Source organism: Peromyscus eremicus, unplaced genomic scaffold (assembly GCF_949786415.1).
Source record: "Peromyscus eremicus unplaced genomic scaffold, PerEre_H2_v1 PerEre#2#unplaced_4191, whole genome shotgun sequence".
In the NCBI taxonomy this organism is placed as follows: Eukaryota; Metazoa; Chordata; class Mammalia; order Rodentia; family Cricetidae; genus Peromyscus; species Peromyscus eremicus.
This window is the reverse complement of record NW_026738424.1, coordinates 1-16,521: the sequence shown is the minus strand read 5'-3', so window position 1 is coordinate 16,521 and position 16,521 is coordinate 1. Positions and strand designations below refer to the sequence as shown.

At 46.9% G+C, this 16,521-nt stretch overlaps 1 protein-coding gene across 1 annotated transcript; it reads left to right on the top strand.

Annotated features, from left to right (window-relative positions):
* Positions 1-2,082: 2,082 nt before the first annotated feature.
* Positions 2,083-16,090, top strand: Amdhd1 (amidohydrolase domain containing 1; the record flags this gene model as incomplete). The annotated part of the gene is made up of 6 exons (XM_059253264.1): positions 2,083-2,219; positions 3,593-3,699; positions 4,251-4,315; positions 6,885-7,162; positions 10,333-10,558; positions 15,966-16,090. Coding segments are annotated over exons 1-6 (938 nt in total), but the record flags the coding sequence as incomplete, so codon positions are not given.
* Between the last annotated feature and the right edge of the window lie 431 nt (positions 16,091-16,521).

Genomic DNA, 16,521 nt, shown 5'->3' with positions numbered 1-16,521 from the left:
CAGGCTGTCCTCGAACTCACAGAGATCCACCTACCTCTGCCTCCCGAGTGCTGGGATTAAAGGCCTGTGCCACCACCTCTGGCTTATATCTTTTCTTTCTTTCTTTTCTTTTTTTCCATCATGAATGTTTGTGATTTGTGAGTAGCCTTTGAGTCTCTCATTCACATTGTCTTTTTCTCTTTGTTTTTTCCACCCTCATCTCTCTTTTATTATAGGACATGGAGTGCAGCTAAAAGGTATTTGTTTCTAATCTGTTCACCTAAAGACATTTTTTTTTTTAAGGATTTATTATGTATGCAGTGTTCTGCTTGCATGTATGACTGCCCGCCAGAAGAGGGCACCAGATCTCATTACAGGTGGTTGTGAGCCACCATGTGGGTGCTCGGAATTGAACTCAGGACCTCTGGAAGAGCAGTCAGTGCTCTTAACCTCTGAGCCATCCAAAGACATTTTGTTGTCTGTTTTATAATGGTTTTCAGGTGACCCACAATTACCCTTTGGGTTTTGTGTTTTGTAGAATAAGCCTATTTTCATGGCATAGTTTTCTGTCATATTCCGCCCTCCCTGCTGGGCAGGGAAAGTAATGCCCCTGTCTTTGCATGAAACTTACCATAGAAACCAAATAAAATAAGGCTGGTGATGTATGCCTTTAATACCAGCACTGGTGTGTGTGTGCGTGTGTGTGTGTGTGTGTGTGTGTGTGTGTGTGTGTGTATGAGAGAGAGAGAGAGATAGAGAGAGAGAGAGAGGTGGCTAGAGATCTCTGAGTTAAAGGCTATCCTGGTCTACATAGAGAGCTCCAGTACAGCCAGGGCTACATATATAGTGTGAGACTTTGTCAAAAAGAAAGAAAAGAAAAGAAAAAGAAAAACGCTCCCCAAACATGTACATACAAGTAACATCATACAGACTGAGCAGGTTGTCGTTACATATTTAGGAATACACACACACCATATATATGTAACAAGATAAAAGAGGCCATGAATTTGAAAGAGAACAAGGGGGTTACATGGGAGGTTTGGAAGGAGGAAAGGGAAGGGGGAAATGATGTAATTATAATCTCAAAAAAATTTTTAAAAATGAATCTGAACAAATCCTGGTGCCTGCCAGCCTTTCTTAAACAAACTGGATGCTGTCTACAACCTGGAGCGCACACGGTGTGTAGAGGTTACTGGACTCGGGTGGAGTGGGTGTAGCGGTGGACACCCAGATCAAATCCCATTTTACCTCAAGGAGTTTGGACCACAGTCGAGACCTATCCTTCAGGAAGGCGGTGGGGACAACGCAGACAGTGGCACCAAATCGAGACCCCGCGTCTCAGCTCCATCCTTCCCTGCCCCAGGTCCGCTTCATCCTGGGGACCGCCTGGTCGCAGGACCCTAGAGTCGAGCTGGCCAACCGAACAGTGCGCGGCACCCGCAGCCCTCCGCCCCGTGCCCCTGCCGCCTCGCGGGCACAGCGCTCCCACACTCCCCTGCTCCCGCGCCTCCACCGCAGGTTCGGGCCCACGCTCCCGCGGAACAGCGTGCCTCTGTCTCTGTGCATCTCTCTTTCTGTGACACACACACACACACACACACACACACACACACACACACACACACACACTCTGCGCGCGCAGAGTCCCCTCCTAAGTCTCCATCCCAGGCCCCCCACCTCTGGTCCCGGGGCAGAGATCCCCCTCCACTGGCGTCCCCTGTGCGCGCCCTAAGGACTATGCTTTGCTTGGCCATCGCCATCTACCTAGTCCCACTTGATTTCAGTGGCTACATTCCAGAAATTTTATTTGATCCAAAAGTTAGGGGTTGGGAGTGGTGGTGGCTATAATCTTCACCTCCTTTACCTAAAACCTGAAAAGGAGACCTGGCAGGACTGGCGTCCACAGTCGAGTTTATTGCAAAGAGCGGTTCTTGTTGGCACCGCTCCTGCTTGCGAGCTCCCGCCACGCCACGCCACGCCCCGCGCGGCCCCGCCCCGCCCCGCCCCGCGCGGCCCCGCCCCGCCCCGCCCCGCCCCTCCCGGGAGTCCCAGGCCGCCCGGGACTCTACTGTCCTCTGCATCCCGCCAGCAGCTAGGACGACCATGGCGAACGGCCACCGCCTCCTGCTGGAGAACGCGCAGCAAGTGGTCCTGGTGTGCGCCCGCGGCGAGCGCTACCTGGCCGGGCCGGCGCTGCGCAGCCTGGCGGTGCTGGAGGGTGCCAGCCTGGTGGTGGGCACGTGAGTAGCCGGGGACATTCTGGGTGCGGGTGGGTGGGTACGGGAGCTAGAAGCTCTTTCTCCAACAAAACACCTTCAGAGCGTCTTTCATCGCCGGTGATCATCGATGACACCAGGTCTGCAATCTCAGCACTCAGGGTACAAAAGAAAAGGTCAGTAGTCCAAGGCCATCTTTGGCGGCATGTAGAGTTTGCACAGGAGTCCCTGTCTCAAAAAATAAGAACTGAAAAATACTTTTAAATAACAGTAACACCACATCCTTCTTTTCTTTTTCTTCTTTCAAAAAGCACCGGCGGTGTGCGTAATGTAGTTGGGCATAGTGGCTCATCCCCTTAATACCAGCACTTTGGAGGCAGAGGCAGGTGGTTCAAAGCCAGCCTGATTTACAAAGTGAGTTCCACGACAGCCAATGAGACCCTGTATCAACACACACACACACACACACACACACACACACACACACACACACACACACACACGCAAACCAGCTGACCTGCAAAATCACTCAAACCCTGCATTAGGGAATTAATGCTAACACGTAGTTTAGATGCTTTGTTTTTCAGTTGTTTTCTGAAGCAAATTAAAAACACACAAGTACCCACACCTTCTGAAGAGAAGGGATGGGTGTGTATTATTTTGTAATGTCCCCCCCCCACTTAGTAGTGAATGGTGAAATCTCAAAATTCAGCTAAGAATGCTCAACAGCCACTAAAGCGACAATAACAACAAAAACCTAACCCCTTTGGAAGATGATTTCTAGCTTCCTTTAAGAACTACGTTATTGGATGTGTGTTTTGTTCAAACAAGACACCAGGAACCTACCACTGAGTGGCAGCCCACATTCTTAGAAGGTGGAGAGCCGTGTGGTTAATGCGGTTGGGAAGAGAACTCTGTACTCTCAGAATCCTCCTACACAAGCTGATGCAGACAGAAATCTCCCTCTTAGGACTGAACTCATTAAAACACAACAGCATTCCGGAAGCATCGAAGCCATGGGCTTCAACAGTCTGCTCCCTGCAGGGCCCCTTGTCAAACTCTGTGCCCTGTGGCGCCTGGTTAACTCAGCTTCATGCCAACTGGGCATGCCTCTGATAGTAGAGGAGCTGTGTGTTCAGGCATCATTTAGGGATCTAGTCCTGTGGGACGCTGATCTCAGAGAAGAAACTAGCAACCTCTTCTATACATAGTTTGACTTTTGTCTTCTCTATCGCTACCATCTCTTCCCTAAAAACCCAGGTCAAGAGGGAACTATGGTAAGTGTTGGCTAACACCAGGGCATCCAAAAGCTCGTTTGAATCGTTAGTCAGAGTTTTCAGAAAAATTTCCCCAAACTCAGTAACTATTTCTTGTTTGTTTTGTTTTGTTTTTTGCAGTGATGGGTTTATAAAAGCGATCGGCCCTGCTGATGCAATCCAAAGACAGTTTTCTGGAGACACCTTTGAAGAAAGAATTGATTGCTCTGGGAAATGCGTCTTACCGGGTACCGACGCTCTGTTTCTTAAAACTCTGACAAGAATTTAACTGTGGCTCTAGGGCAGTGAAGAGGAAAGCAGTCGGTTTGTTTTAAAAGGAGTCTTAACCACAGTGTTCCAAAGTACCTGGGGCTCCAGGTACTGAAGTTCTGCTGTTGCATCCTTGTAAAGTGACTACAGATCTCTTTAAGCATTTCTTGAAGCTGCTTGTACCTTCCAGACAGTTCCTTCTCAAAGAAGCAGAGTGTGTATTTTCTAGTCTGTGGTCTCAGTTTTGCTCAGTGAATAGTTTTGCCATCCCTAGCTTCAGGGTTTGTTTGGGGTGGGCGCAGTTACTGAACAGTAAGAGCTGGATCTCTCTGAGGGGCATTTGTGTGGTGTTGAGTTATTCTCCTTCTATCAGAACGTTGTAGACCAGCCGCGTAGAGGGAACCTCACAAAGTCCTGTGCTCACACCTTCTCCAAGCGGGGCGGCTCCCACCATGCGCTCAGAGCGCTGGATACCGTCGTGGGTCAGGCAACGTCTCAGCGCCTTTCCGTTTCTCAACTCTGGTTGCAGGTTTCGTGGATGCGCATACACATCCCGTGTGGGCTGGGGAAAGAGTCCACGAGTTTGCAATGAAGGTAACAGCAGGCTGAAGGCCAGCAACTCAACAGCTCAGACGGGGTGTCCCTTCTAATGGTGAATAGGTGTAGCTAAAGTTTTCCTGGTTCTGTTCAGCTCCTGCAGCCCTGCCGCCAGCCACTTGGACCCAAGTAAACACACAAGACTTACATTACTTATAAACTGTATGGCCATGGCAGGCGTCTTGCTAACTGTTCTTATATCTTAAATTAACCCATTTCTATTAATCTATAAGTTGCCACATGGCTCGTGGCTTACCGGTACTTTTACATCCCACTTCCTCTGTGTCTGGCTGGCAACTCCTGACTCAGCCTTCCTGTTCCCAGAATTCTCTTCTCTACTTGTCTCACCTACACTTCCTGTCTGGCTACTGGCCAATCAGCATTTTATTTATACAGAGCAATATCCACAGCACTTCCCCCCCCTTTTTTTCCAAAAAGGAAGGTTTTAACTTTCACATAGTAAAATTACATATAACAGAACAATTATCAAGCAAGAATTACAGTTACAATATCTAGTCTATTTGTATTTGGCAAAATTAAAGAAGATATCCTATCTATCTTATATTTGTGAGTCTAAGGTTTTATATCTAACTTATCTTTTATCATAACTAAGGAAATTATAACTATCTAGTCCTGCTGCATATCTTTTTAATGGATGTCTTTCCTTGTCTGCAACTAGTTTAAGAGAAGGAGCTTTGGCAGGTTTTCAGCTATGGATTGTTTTTTTTTTTTAGAACAGAGCTCAGCCACGTGGTGGCTGATTCCACACCCCCTTCCTATATTCTAAGTCATTATTTGCAATTTTGAATGAGTTTCAAGAAATAGTTTGAAAAAAATCACTGTTTACTGCAGATGAACTTGGAATTTTTTTTGGCGGGGGAGGGCGGTTTCGAGACAAGGTTTCTCTGTGTAGCTGTGTGGAGCCTGTCCTGGAACTTGCTCTGTCAACCAGGCTGGCCTCGAACTTGTAGAGATCCACCTGCCTCTGCCTCTCAAGTGCTGAGATTAAAGGGGTGTGCCACTACCTCCTGGTGGAAAAATATATTACTAACTATTAAAAAAAAAAAACAGTCTTACATTGTTCTCTCTCTCTCTCTCTCTCTCTCTCTCTCTCTCTCTCTCTCTCTCTTTCTCAGAAAAATGAGACTTACGAAGAACATAAAATGTAGTTGTATCAGTTACAGGAGCCATAGCTAGCTCCTAAATGGAGCCATTATCACATTGTTAAGGGGGGAAAAAAAACAAAACTCAGCCAACCACGACAAATTATTTTGGAAAACAGGAGAAGAATCCTTTTTTTCAGCTACCACGTACCTTCCTCAACAAAATGGAACTGCTTTTAAGGCAGTTTTATTATTGGACTGAATTTCAGAGCTAAAAGCCACCTTAGAGGTTGTGGTCCAATCCTAAGATGATGGAGAAACTGAAGTCTGGGGAAGGGAGGGCGTAGACTATCGGAGCATGGCGCCCCAGGTGCATGCTTTGTGTGGAGACTCTTCCTACTGTCCAGATAACTAGTGGGATACAGGGATTGTAGAAAGATCCTCTTTATTTGCTTGAGTGACAGAAATTAGGCTCTGACTCTGGTGCCCAGCCCTTGGTCTTGGTTGGTAGAGAGCTGCAAAAGCCCCTAAGCTTTGTTTTCTCAAGCGTGCTGAGGGATGTAGACTGAGAGTTGGCTGGTTATGCACCGGGACCGGCTTCCCCGTTAAAACACTGAACTACTCCTAGAGATGAGTGAGATTAGTTGATACTGCCTTCGGGTGTCCATTTGCCCGCCCACCACATCACCCATCTCTACCTCTCAAGTACTTTTTGGGACTCCCTTCTGCACACCCCCGGGGGGTGGGGGTGGTGTCTTTAAGGACTACATGTCCCTCTTTCTGATCTGGCTGTTAGTGCCTGTGCCCTATCGCTTCTTAAACTAACTGATTGATTGAAATAGGGTCTCTTGTCGCCCAGGCTGACCTGTAGCTCCCTACATCGCTGAAGCAGGCCTTGAACTGCTGATCCCCCTGCCTGTACTTGCTGAGGGCTGGCATCACAGGCCTGCACCGTGCCTCGCTGCTTCTTAACCGTCTTGTAAAATTGATTTTTATTAAGCTTTATTTTTATGTGCGTGCGTGTGTGTGTGTGTGTGTGTGTGTGTGTGTGTGAGAGAGAGAGAGAGAGAGAGACAGAGAGAGAGACAGAGAGAGAGACAGAGAGAGACAGAGAGACAGAGAGAGAGAGACAGAGAGAGACAGAGAGACAGAGAGAGAGAGACAGAGAGAGAGAGAGAGACAGAGAGAGAGAGAGAGAGAGAGAGAGAGAGAGAGAGAGAGAGAGAGAGAGAGAGAGAGAGAGAGAGAGAGAGAGAGAGAGAGAGAGAGAGAGAGTCCCCTGGAGTTACAGCTGATTGTGCACGGCCATGTGGATGCTGGGAACTGAACCCCAGTCCTCTGCAACAGCGCACTTGCTCTTTCCTGCCGAACGAACCCCTTCATCGCCTTCTACTGTCACCCCTGGAGGTAGGTTCTGGAGAGCTCCTTGTACCCTCCCTGAGTGAGCCACGTGTTCCGTTCAGTTGGCAGGGGCCACGTACATGGACATTCACCAGGCCGGAGGCGGGATCAACTTCACGGTGGAGCACACCCGCCGCGCCTCCGAGGAGGAATTGTTCTGCTCCTTCCGGCGGCGGCTGCAGAGCATGATGAGGGCCGGCAGCACCCTGGTGGAGTGCAAGAGCGGCTACGGCCTGAGCCTGGACACGGAGCTCAAGATGCTGCGCGTCATCGAGCGCGCCCGGCGGGAGCTGCACCTCGGCCTCTCGGCCACCTACTGCGGGGCTCACTCGGTCCCCAAGTAATCTCCGGGTGGGGCGCAGCGTCACTCAGGCGTTGGGAACGGGGCCGGGGCTGTGTTCTCTGGAGGGTGGAGTTCTCTCTAGCACTTCATCTCTTGCCAGGAGACCATCGGGAGAAGCTTCTGGGAATTTTTTTTTTTTTTTTCTGGAGCTGAGGCTCGAACCCAGGGCCTTGCTTCAAGCCTTCTTTTCATTAGTATAAAGAATGGCCCCTCGAGAGTCCTTTCCAATTACAGCTACTAATTCAAATAATTTCCCAGGATAATCAATTAGCTTAAACCACTGTAAAAATCACTAGTTCTTTTTTCTTTTTATCTATCTATCTATCTATCTATCTATTTATTTATTTATTTTCCGAGACACAGTTTCTCTGTGTAGCTTTGTGCCTATCCTGGATCTCGCTCTGTAGCCCAGGCTGGCCTCGAACTCACAGAGATTCACCTGCCTCTGCCTCCCGAGTGCTGGGATTAAAGGCGTGCGCCACCACCGCCCTGCAAAAAAAAAAAAAAAAAAAAAAAAAAAAGTCACTAGTTATTTCCTCTAGGAGATCAAATTGTGTCGTCTCGGTGTCTGCAGAAGGGCTTTCGTTAATCTGTTTACTCCATAGCAAATATTTTCATTTTATTAATGTGATTTTTTTTTAAGCTTCTACCTTTATCTGAAGAATCTCTGCTACTTGGCTTTATAAAGAGAACTCTGTCTCTTGTAGCCTAGCTGTTCAGTTCCTTTCTATTCCAGAACTTCCAGACAGGAAGGTGCACGGTCCTGGTCTCAAAGGTCTTCAGAGTGGCTGTCTCCAAACTCTTTGCCCAGTCTGCAGCTTGATGACTGGAGCATACACCCGCCATAGACTTATGTTACAAACAGTATCTAAACTTCCATCATTTCAATTCATTTCTAGCTTTTTTTGCTTTTATGAATTTCAAACTATTATTTGATTAGTTAAAACTGTGTATATTTATTATATACAAGATGCGGTTTGGAAATGCACATACATTGTGAAGTGGCTGAATCACACTAACATGCATGACTTCACTTACCACTCTTTGTGGGGGAAAGCCTTCAAATCTTTTTGGAGTGGTTTGAAGGAATACAGTATACTGAGAATCACTACGTCACTGTGTTGTATAGGAACATAGTTGCTAATGTTGATATTCACTTACGATCTTCAATCAGAAGAACCAAAAAAGTAACACTAAAGTTTTGTATTAAAAGCACACCCGAGGCATGATGGTGCACGCCTTTAATGCCATGCCCAGAAGACAGAAGCTGGCTGATCTCTGTGAGTTTGAGGCTAGCCTGGTCTACACAGGAAGTTTCAGGCCAGCCAGAGCTACACTGTGAGATTTTGTCTCAAAAAAAAAAAAAAAAAAAAAATTCCTGATCATGCAGGAGAGAAATAAAAATACTTGTTATTTCCAGTTATCCTTGTTTTAAACTTTTAGCATTTCTATTTTTGAAATTACTGAAGTTTGAACTGAGACTTTTGAAAGAGCCTGTCTGTAGAACGTTGTAGATGGTTTTAAGTGTAAAGTGTGAGACAGCCTGCTTTTTGATTTTTTAAGTATTGAAACCTGAATTTAAATGCAGCTTAACTGTTAGCTAGACGATTTTTAAAGGGTGTTTCTTAACTGTTTCAAACATGAACAGCACACACGTCATAAAGGATTGTATACACCTTGCTCTATGTCATGGCTGTGAGAAGTAGGAATAGCTTATGTAAATACCCTGCTTGTTGACCTCTGCTGGTGCACCTGCCTGTTTTGCTGAGCGAGAGCCACCGTGCCAAATACAGGGCTGGAGGTTTTTTTTTTGTTTGTTTTGTTTTTTTTTGTTTTGTTGTTGTTGTTGTTTTTGGTTTTGGTTTTTCAAGACATGGTTTCTCTGTGTAGCTTTGTGCCTTTCCTGGAACTCACTCTGTAACCCAGGCTGGCCTCGAACTCACAGAGATCCACCTGCCTCTGCCTCCCAAGTGCTGAGATTAAAGGCGTGCGCCACCACCTTCCGGCCAGGGCTGGAGTTCTATAGAAACTGTCTCCAGCTGCCAACGAGGCCACTGAAGCCTGCATCGTGACTCACACCAACTTACCCCTGACACGCAGATCACAGCCATGTGACTGCAGTTATGGAGTGCGGGCTGGTTGGGCCTCTCCATGTCTGCCTGACTCCAGAAGCTCTGCACTTGCTCGTGGCTCACAACTCCCAAGTTATTTATTTATTTTTGTTGTTGTTGTTGTTTTTTGTTTTTCGAGACAGGGTTTCTCTGTGTAGCTTTGTGCCTTTCCTGGATCTTGTTCTGTAGATCAGGCTGGCCTCGAACTCACAGAGATCCGCCTGCCTCTGTCTCCTGAGTGCTGGGATTAAAGGTGTGCGCCACCACTGCCGCTGCCGCCTGGCTACAACTCCCAAGTTCTACAGAGCGTTTTAAGACTTTCTGCTCCCTGCCCCACTCCTGTTAGTGAGGCAGGATGCCTTAGGTGAAGGCTCCAGGAATACTTGTGAGTAGAGAGGAAAAAGAAAAGAGGAAGTACAACAGCTGGGTCTCAGAGGGTCCTCTAAGAGTCCTTGAGAGAGAAATTCAGCCTTGCTGGCAACCCGAAGGCCACATAGCCTCGTGAGGCTGAGCAGTTTATATCTCTGCGTATAATGTATAACAAGGTCTTTCAAACGGAAGTCTCATTCGTCACTACCCCTGCTGTGTGAGCACAGCACATCTGCCAAATGCACTAGCTTCTTTTCTGGACTTTTCCTTTCTGAAGCCTAAGCTCACTTGCCTATACTGTTTATTAGTCTTCCTTTATTAAACTATATATAGTCTTTAATGTATATCTAGTGCACATAATAAGTACATGTATTAAGCAGTGCATTACATATCACGAAATTAAAGAATATGCATATTAAAGAATATATAAAATATATATATAGCTGGGCGGTGGTGGCGCACGCCTTTAATCCCAGCACTTGGGAGGCAGAGCCAGGCGGATCTCTGTGAGTTCGAGGGCAGCCTGGGCTACCAAGTGAGTCCCAGGAAAGGCGCAAAGCTACACAGAGAAACCCTGTCTCGAAAAACCAATATATATATATATATATATATATATATATATATATATATATATATATATATATATATATATAATATGCCCACGATTATCTCATTTCTTTCCACTAGAGGAAAAACCGCCATTGAAGCTGCTGATGACATCATCAGTAACCACTTGCCAAGGCTGAACGAACTCAGAAAAAACGGGGAACTGCACGTTGACAACATAGATGTGTTCTGTGAGAAAGGTGTCTTTGATCTGGATACGACCAGAAGGATTCTTGAAGGTGGGAAAAAGATGGGGTTACAGATCAACTTCCACGGGGATGAGCTCCACCCGATGAAGGCTGCCGAGGTATGGCTGACAGTTGGCTCTGTCTTGCACACCGGTGCTGCAGAATAAGTGACCCGTTTGTTCAGAGTTAGGAGTACCCTTCTGAAAAGGTAGAGAATGGGCAGTTTCTGGTCTGGCTGAGCCTGGGGACCCCTGACCTCTGTAGGAACTTTCATAAGGAGCCAGGGGATGGCTCCTTCAGTAAAATGCTGGCCTTGGAAGTACAAAGACTCAGGGCTGATCCCCAAGACCCATGTAAAGCAGTCTAGGCATGGTGGTATGGTATGTGCTTCTAATCCCAACCATGGAGAGGGAGAGATAAGCAGATCCCGGGGCTCTAGACTAGAGTACTTGATGAATTCCAGACCTGCAAAAAAAAAAAAAAAAAAAAAAAAAAAACAAGGGCTGGAGAGATGGCTCAGAGGTTAAGAGCAGTGGCTGCTCTTCCAGAGGTTCTGAGTTCGATTCCCAGCACCCACGTGGTGGCTCACAACCATCTGTAATGAGATCTGGCGCCCTCTTCTGGCCTGCAGGGACACATGCAGGCAGAACACTACACATAATAAATCTTAGGCAGGGTGTTGGTGGCACACAATCCCAGCACTCGGGAGGCAGAGCCAGGCAGATCTCTGTGAGTTCGAGGCCAGCCTGGGCTACCAAGTGAGTTCCAGGAAAGGCGCAAAGCTACACAGAGAAACCCTGTCTCGAAAAACCAAACCAAAAAAATAAATTAATTAATAAATAAATCTTAAAAAAAAAAAAGGCTCGCCGGGCGGTGGTGGCGCACGCCTTTAATCCCAGCACTCGGGAGGCAGAGCCAGGCGGATCTCTGTGAGTTCGAGGCCAGCCTGGGCTACCAAGTGAGTTCCAGGAAAGGCGCAAAGCTACACAGAGAAACCCTGTCTCGAAAAAACCAAAAAAAAAAAAAAAAAAAAAAAAAAAAAGGCTCTATGAAAAAGAAAGAAAGAGAAGGAAGGAAGGACAAACAAACAGGTGGCCAGTACCTGAGAAACAATACTTGAGGTTGTCTTCTGACCTTCACACAGTCACACACACACATACAGTGACACGACACACACACACACACAGTGACACACACACGCAGAGACAAACACACATGCACATATACACACATTCACAACAGATACACACAGAGACACTCACACAGAGACATGCACATAAGCTATACACATAGACACAGACACATACAAACACACAGACATACACACAGACACACACAGACACAGACACACATGTAGCAGGAATCTTAAAAAGTTCTTATTAATAAAATCAAACCTGAGGCCAATTATTGGGGTGAACTCTGGAAGATCAGAGAGACAGAACAAGCCACAGCTAACCTCACCTGGCCAACTTCTCAGCTGATCTTGTTTCCTCAGACTGGAAGACTCTGTGTCCTCATATCCGAATGGCTCTCAGCTGAACTGTGCTGCTAGAAGCCTGAAAACTTAACCAGCCAAATGCTTCTAGTTTCTGGTCCTCACGCCTTATAAACCTTTCTGCTTTCTACCACCACTCCCTGGGATTAAAGTCTTGCTTTCTGGGATTAAAGGCGTGAGTCACCATGCCTGGCCATTTCCAATGTGGCCTTGAACTCACAGAGATCCAGAGGGATTTCTACCTCTGGAGTGCTAGGATTAAGGGTGTGAGTGCCACCATTTTCTAGCCTTTGTATCTAGTGGCTGTTCTGTCTCTGACCCCAGATAAGTTTATTAGGGTGCGCAATATTTTGGGGAACACAATACCACCACACACATATCCATCCACACGCACACTTGCACACCCAGACATACCCACACGGAAGGGTTCACACAGGCACATGTGCATTCGTATCTACACACAGGCTTGGACACACAACTTATTTCTGTCTGTCCATCACTTCCTGTGGTGGCTCCTGCCCTGCGCTTGCTAAGCAGGTGCTTGAGCACTGTGCTACCCCTAGCCTGGTTATTTCTTTTATCATCTCCTGTGACGTTTATTATAGACACAGTGAAGAGAAGCATCCCTGTGATGTCATGTTCTGGTTGGCACGGGAATTAGCTACTTTTCTGTCACATGACAAATAGCCAGCTGAAGAGCTTATTTTATCTTATGGTTTAATTATGGTGGGGAAGATGTGGGGGTGGGAGCGTGAGGCAGATGCCACCTTATTGTCACAGTCAGGAAGCAGAGGAATGCTGGGAACTGCTGTGGGTGATTGATAGATAAATAAAGTGCTGATTGGCCAGTCGCCAGGCAGGAAGTATAGGCGGGACAAGGAGAGAAGAGAATTCTTGAAAGTGGAAGGCTGAGGCAGAGAGACGCTCCCAGCCACCGCCATGAGTACCAACATGTAAGATACTGGTAAGCCAGGAGCCATGTGGCAACTTATAGATTAATAGAAATGGCTTAACTTAAGATATAAGAATAGTTAGCAAGAAGCCTGCCACGGCCATACAGTTTGTAAGCAATATAAGTCTCTGTGTGTTGGGTCTGAGCGGCTGCGGGACTGGCGGATGAGAGAGATTTGTCCTGACCGTGGGCCAGGCTGGACTGGAGAAAACTTCAGCAACAGGGAACCCACTTGCTTTTTCCTTTTTATTCGACCTACGCCCCACCTCTATGGGACAGTGTCACCTACATTCACAGAGCTCCACCTGCTTCTGCCTCCCCAGTGCCGGGATTAAAGGTGTGCCGTCATGCCCAGCTGAGTCTAGGTGTTCTTTTTTTAAAACTTAGAGCTCAATGAAACAGCTACCCCCGAGACATAAACAGTTGTAGATGGTCCACCTGGGTCTCACGTTCAACGGATCTGACTTGCCGTCTTAATGTCATTTTCAAACCTTGGCCCATGTTTCCTGCCTCCATGAACAACACCATCCTTTGTCTGTATGCTACGTCAAAAACGTGGGCACCAATCAGAATCCTCCCTCCTTCCCTTTCACCCACTATGTCAGCCAATCACCAGTCTGCCCAGTTCTATTCCCATGAATCTCTATGTCCCTATCTCTCATGTCACTGGGTGGCTCAAACCTCCAGCTGCCTACTAAGATTTCTGCCCTGCTCTCTTGCCTTGCATTCTCGACTCCATTTTTTTGTTTTGTTTTGTTTTGTTTTGTTTTTTTCGAGACAGGGTTTCTCTGTGTAGCTTTGCGCCTTTTCCTGGAACTCACTTGGTAGCCCAGGCTGGCCTCAAACTCACAGAGATCCGCCTGGCTCTGCCTCCCGAGTGCTGGGATTAAAGGCGTGCACCACCACCGCCCGGCCCTCTCAACTCCATTTTAATGCAGCCTTCTGACCCACCTTCCTTGGGCAGCCCATCCTTCCCCTCTTACAGGCTTTGAATGTTGGAAGTTTTAAAGACCGTGAGACTTCTAGAAATTGGACTGTTTATATTGTAACGTTCGTATTAATGTGTGATCTCTGGGATGAACAAGAAAGGAAAGGTTATGACTTCACAGTCATGTTTGTGGGTCCGATTGACTAGGGGTCAGTTGTGGTGGCTAGTCTTATGTCAACTTGACACAAGCTAGAGTCATCTGAAAGGAGGGAACCTCAGTTGAGAAAAAGCCTCCATAAGATCCAACGGCAGAGCATTTTCTTAAATAATGATGGATGGGGGAGGGCCCAGCCCATCGTGGTACCATACCTGGGCTGGTGGTCCTGGGTTCTATAAGAAAGCAGGTTGAACAAGCCATGATGAGCCAGCCAGTAAGCAGCACCCCTCCATGGCCTCTGCATCAGCTCCTGCCTCCAGGTTTCTGCACTGTTTGAGATCCTGTCCTGACTTCCTTTGATGATGAACAGCGATGTAGGCGTACAAGCCAAATTACTCCCCCGCCCCTCCCCCCAATTTGCTTTGGTCATGGTGTTTCATCACAGCAATAGTAACCCCAACTAAGACAAGACTTAGAATTTTGAGAAACATGCTGTTTCTCAAAAGTGGATTATTCATACTCTCACCCACGTTTCACCTTAGCTGCTGCTTCTCTGGGACCCCATCCCAAATCTCCTAAATGTTAGAGACTGTGCCTTCACCCTGTTTTTCCCCCACTGGCTAAGCTTGCACCCACCACTTGAGACTCCCTATCCCTGGAGGTCAGTACAGTGCCTGGGATACATGTGTTTGCTGAGTTTGTTGAATGAATGTGATCTGGGTGGTCAATGAGTTACTATTGGTCAGAGAGAGCAACTAGCAGATAAAACTGAGAGAACCCAATACCCATAATAAGTAGATCAAATTTGGAAAGCAAGGGCGATTCCAAAGTCAGAGAGGAAACACCCCTTAAGGAGTTTCTTGAGGACCACCAGACTTCCCAGATCATCAGTCCCAGACATCTTCACACAGGAGCACGCTGCTGATACAGAGGGTCAGCTCCTCCCTCTGGTTAGGACATGACAGCCTTCCACGGCCATGGTGTAACAGCAAATGACGGTCTGGATTCTTCCCCTTGGGTTGTTTAACATGCCAGTCCTCAGCTTGGAATTGTGTGTGTGTGTGTGTGTGTGTGTGTGTGTGTGTGTGTGTGTGTGGTGTGTGTGTGGTGTGTGTGTGAAACGCATCCCATCGGGAATAAAGTATATGGCAGACCACGCTGAGAAGAGGTCTCTCTGAAGTTTCCCCAGTCATTACTCAGTCATTCCTGAGTCGGTTCTGCCAGTCAAGTCTCGATGTTTCTTCTGGAGAAAAAAACCACTTTCAAGTTGATAGCCTCAAATTCTTTAAAGTTTTTTTGTTCTTTTGTTGACTGAACTTTTCTCCCAGAGTGGATGGTATTCCAAGACAGCCATATTTGTTGTTTCTGTGAATGCTAGTTAGAATTTTTTTTTTTTTTTTTTTTGGTTTTGTAGCTTTGCACCTTTCCCGGAACTCACTCAGTAGCCCAGGCTGGCCTCAAACTCACAGAGATCCACCTGGCTCTGCCTCCCAAGTGCTGGGATTAAAGGCATGCGCCACCACTGCCTGGCGCTAGTTAGATTTTATTACCAATATTTTTCCCAGTTTTTATTCTGATTCCTGACAGTCATGAAATTAAGATTCAGAAAATACCAATTGTGTTTAAGATTAATTTTTTTATGTGTTTCCTTTTTTTTTTTTTTTTTTTTTTTTTTTAAACAAGGTCTCTCTCTATTGATTTGGCTGCCCTGGAACTCACTATATAGCTAGCCTATGCTGGCAATTCTCCTGCCTCAGTCTTCCAAGTGCTTGGATCACATATGTGAGCCACCATACCCCACCATAAGACTAGTTTTTAGCAACACACTAATATTCAGATGGCTGTTCGTGACAAACCCTGTATCTGTTTGGGAGCCTGTGCTCATCAGAAGTAGTTGACAAGAATTCTCCGTCTCAGAGCTGGGGAAGCAGCGTCACAGTAATGTGTTGAACTGTTGTACGGTAAACCTTTCCCTTTCTGCCCATCCTGCCTAGCTGGGGGCTGAACTAGGAGCGCAGGCGATCAGTCACCTGGAGGAGGTCAGTGACGAAGGTATCGCTGCCATGGCTGCGGCCAGGTGTTCCGCCATCCTCCTGCCCACCACGGCCTACATGCTGAGGTAAGGACCTTTCGCACCCTGACACGTTGCCTTCTAGTACAGGTTGTGAGGTCACAGACATCCAGGGCGCCTAGGCACCGTTCCACACAAACTCCCGAGGATGCTGATGGTAGAAACTTAAATGCCAAGAGCTGCAGCAACAGGGGTACAAGGTCATCATCTTAAAGGTGCAAACCAAAGATAAACCCATACAGCGTTGTGGAATGCTAATGCTCTCTTCTGCTCCACCACTTGCCCTGGAGCTTTCTTTCCTCTTCTAGAAATGTTCCCTTTGTTCTCACAAAAGTGTTGTTTGTTTTTTACTTTTCTGGGGGGCCTGCCACCCAGCTCCCAAATAAATCACACACAGAGGCTTATTCTTAGTTATAAATGCCCAGCCTTAGCTTGGCTTGTTTCTAGCCAGCTTTCCTTAACTTAAAATTATCCCGTCT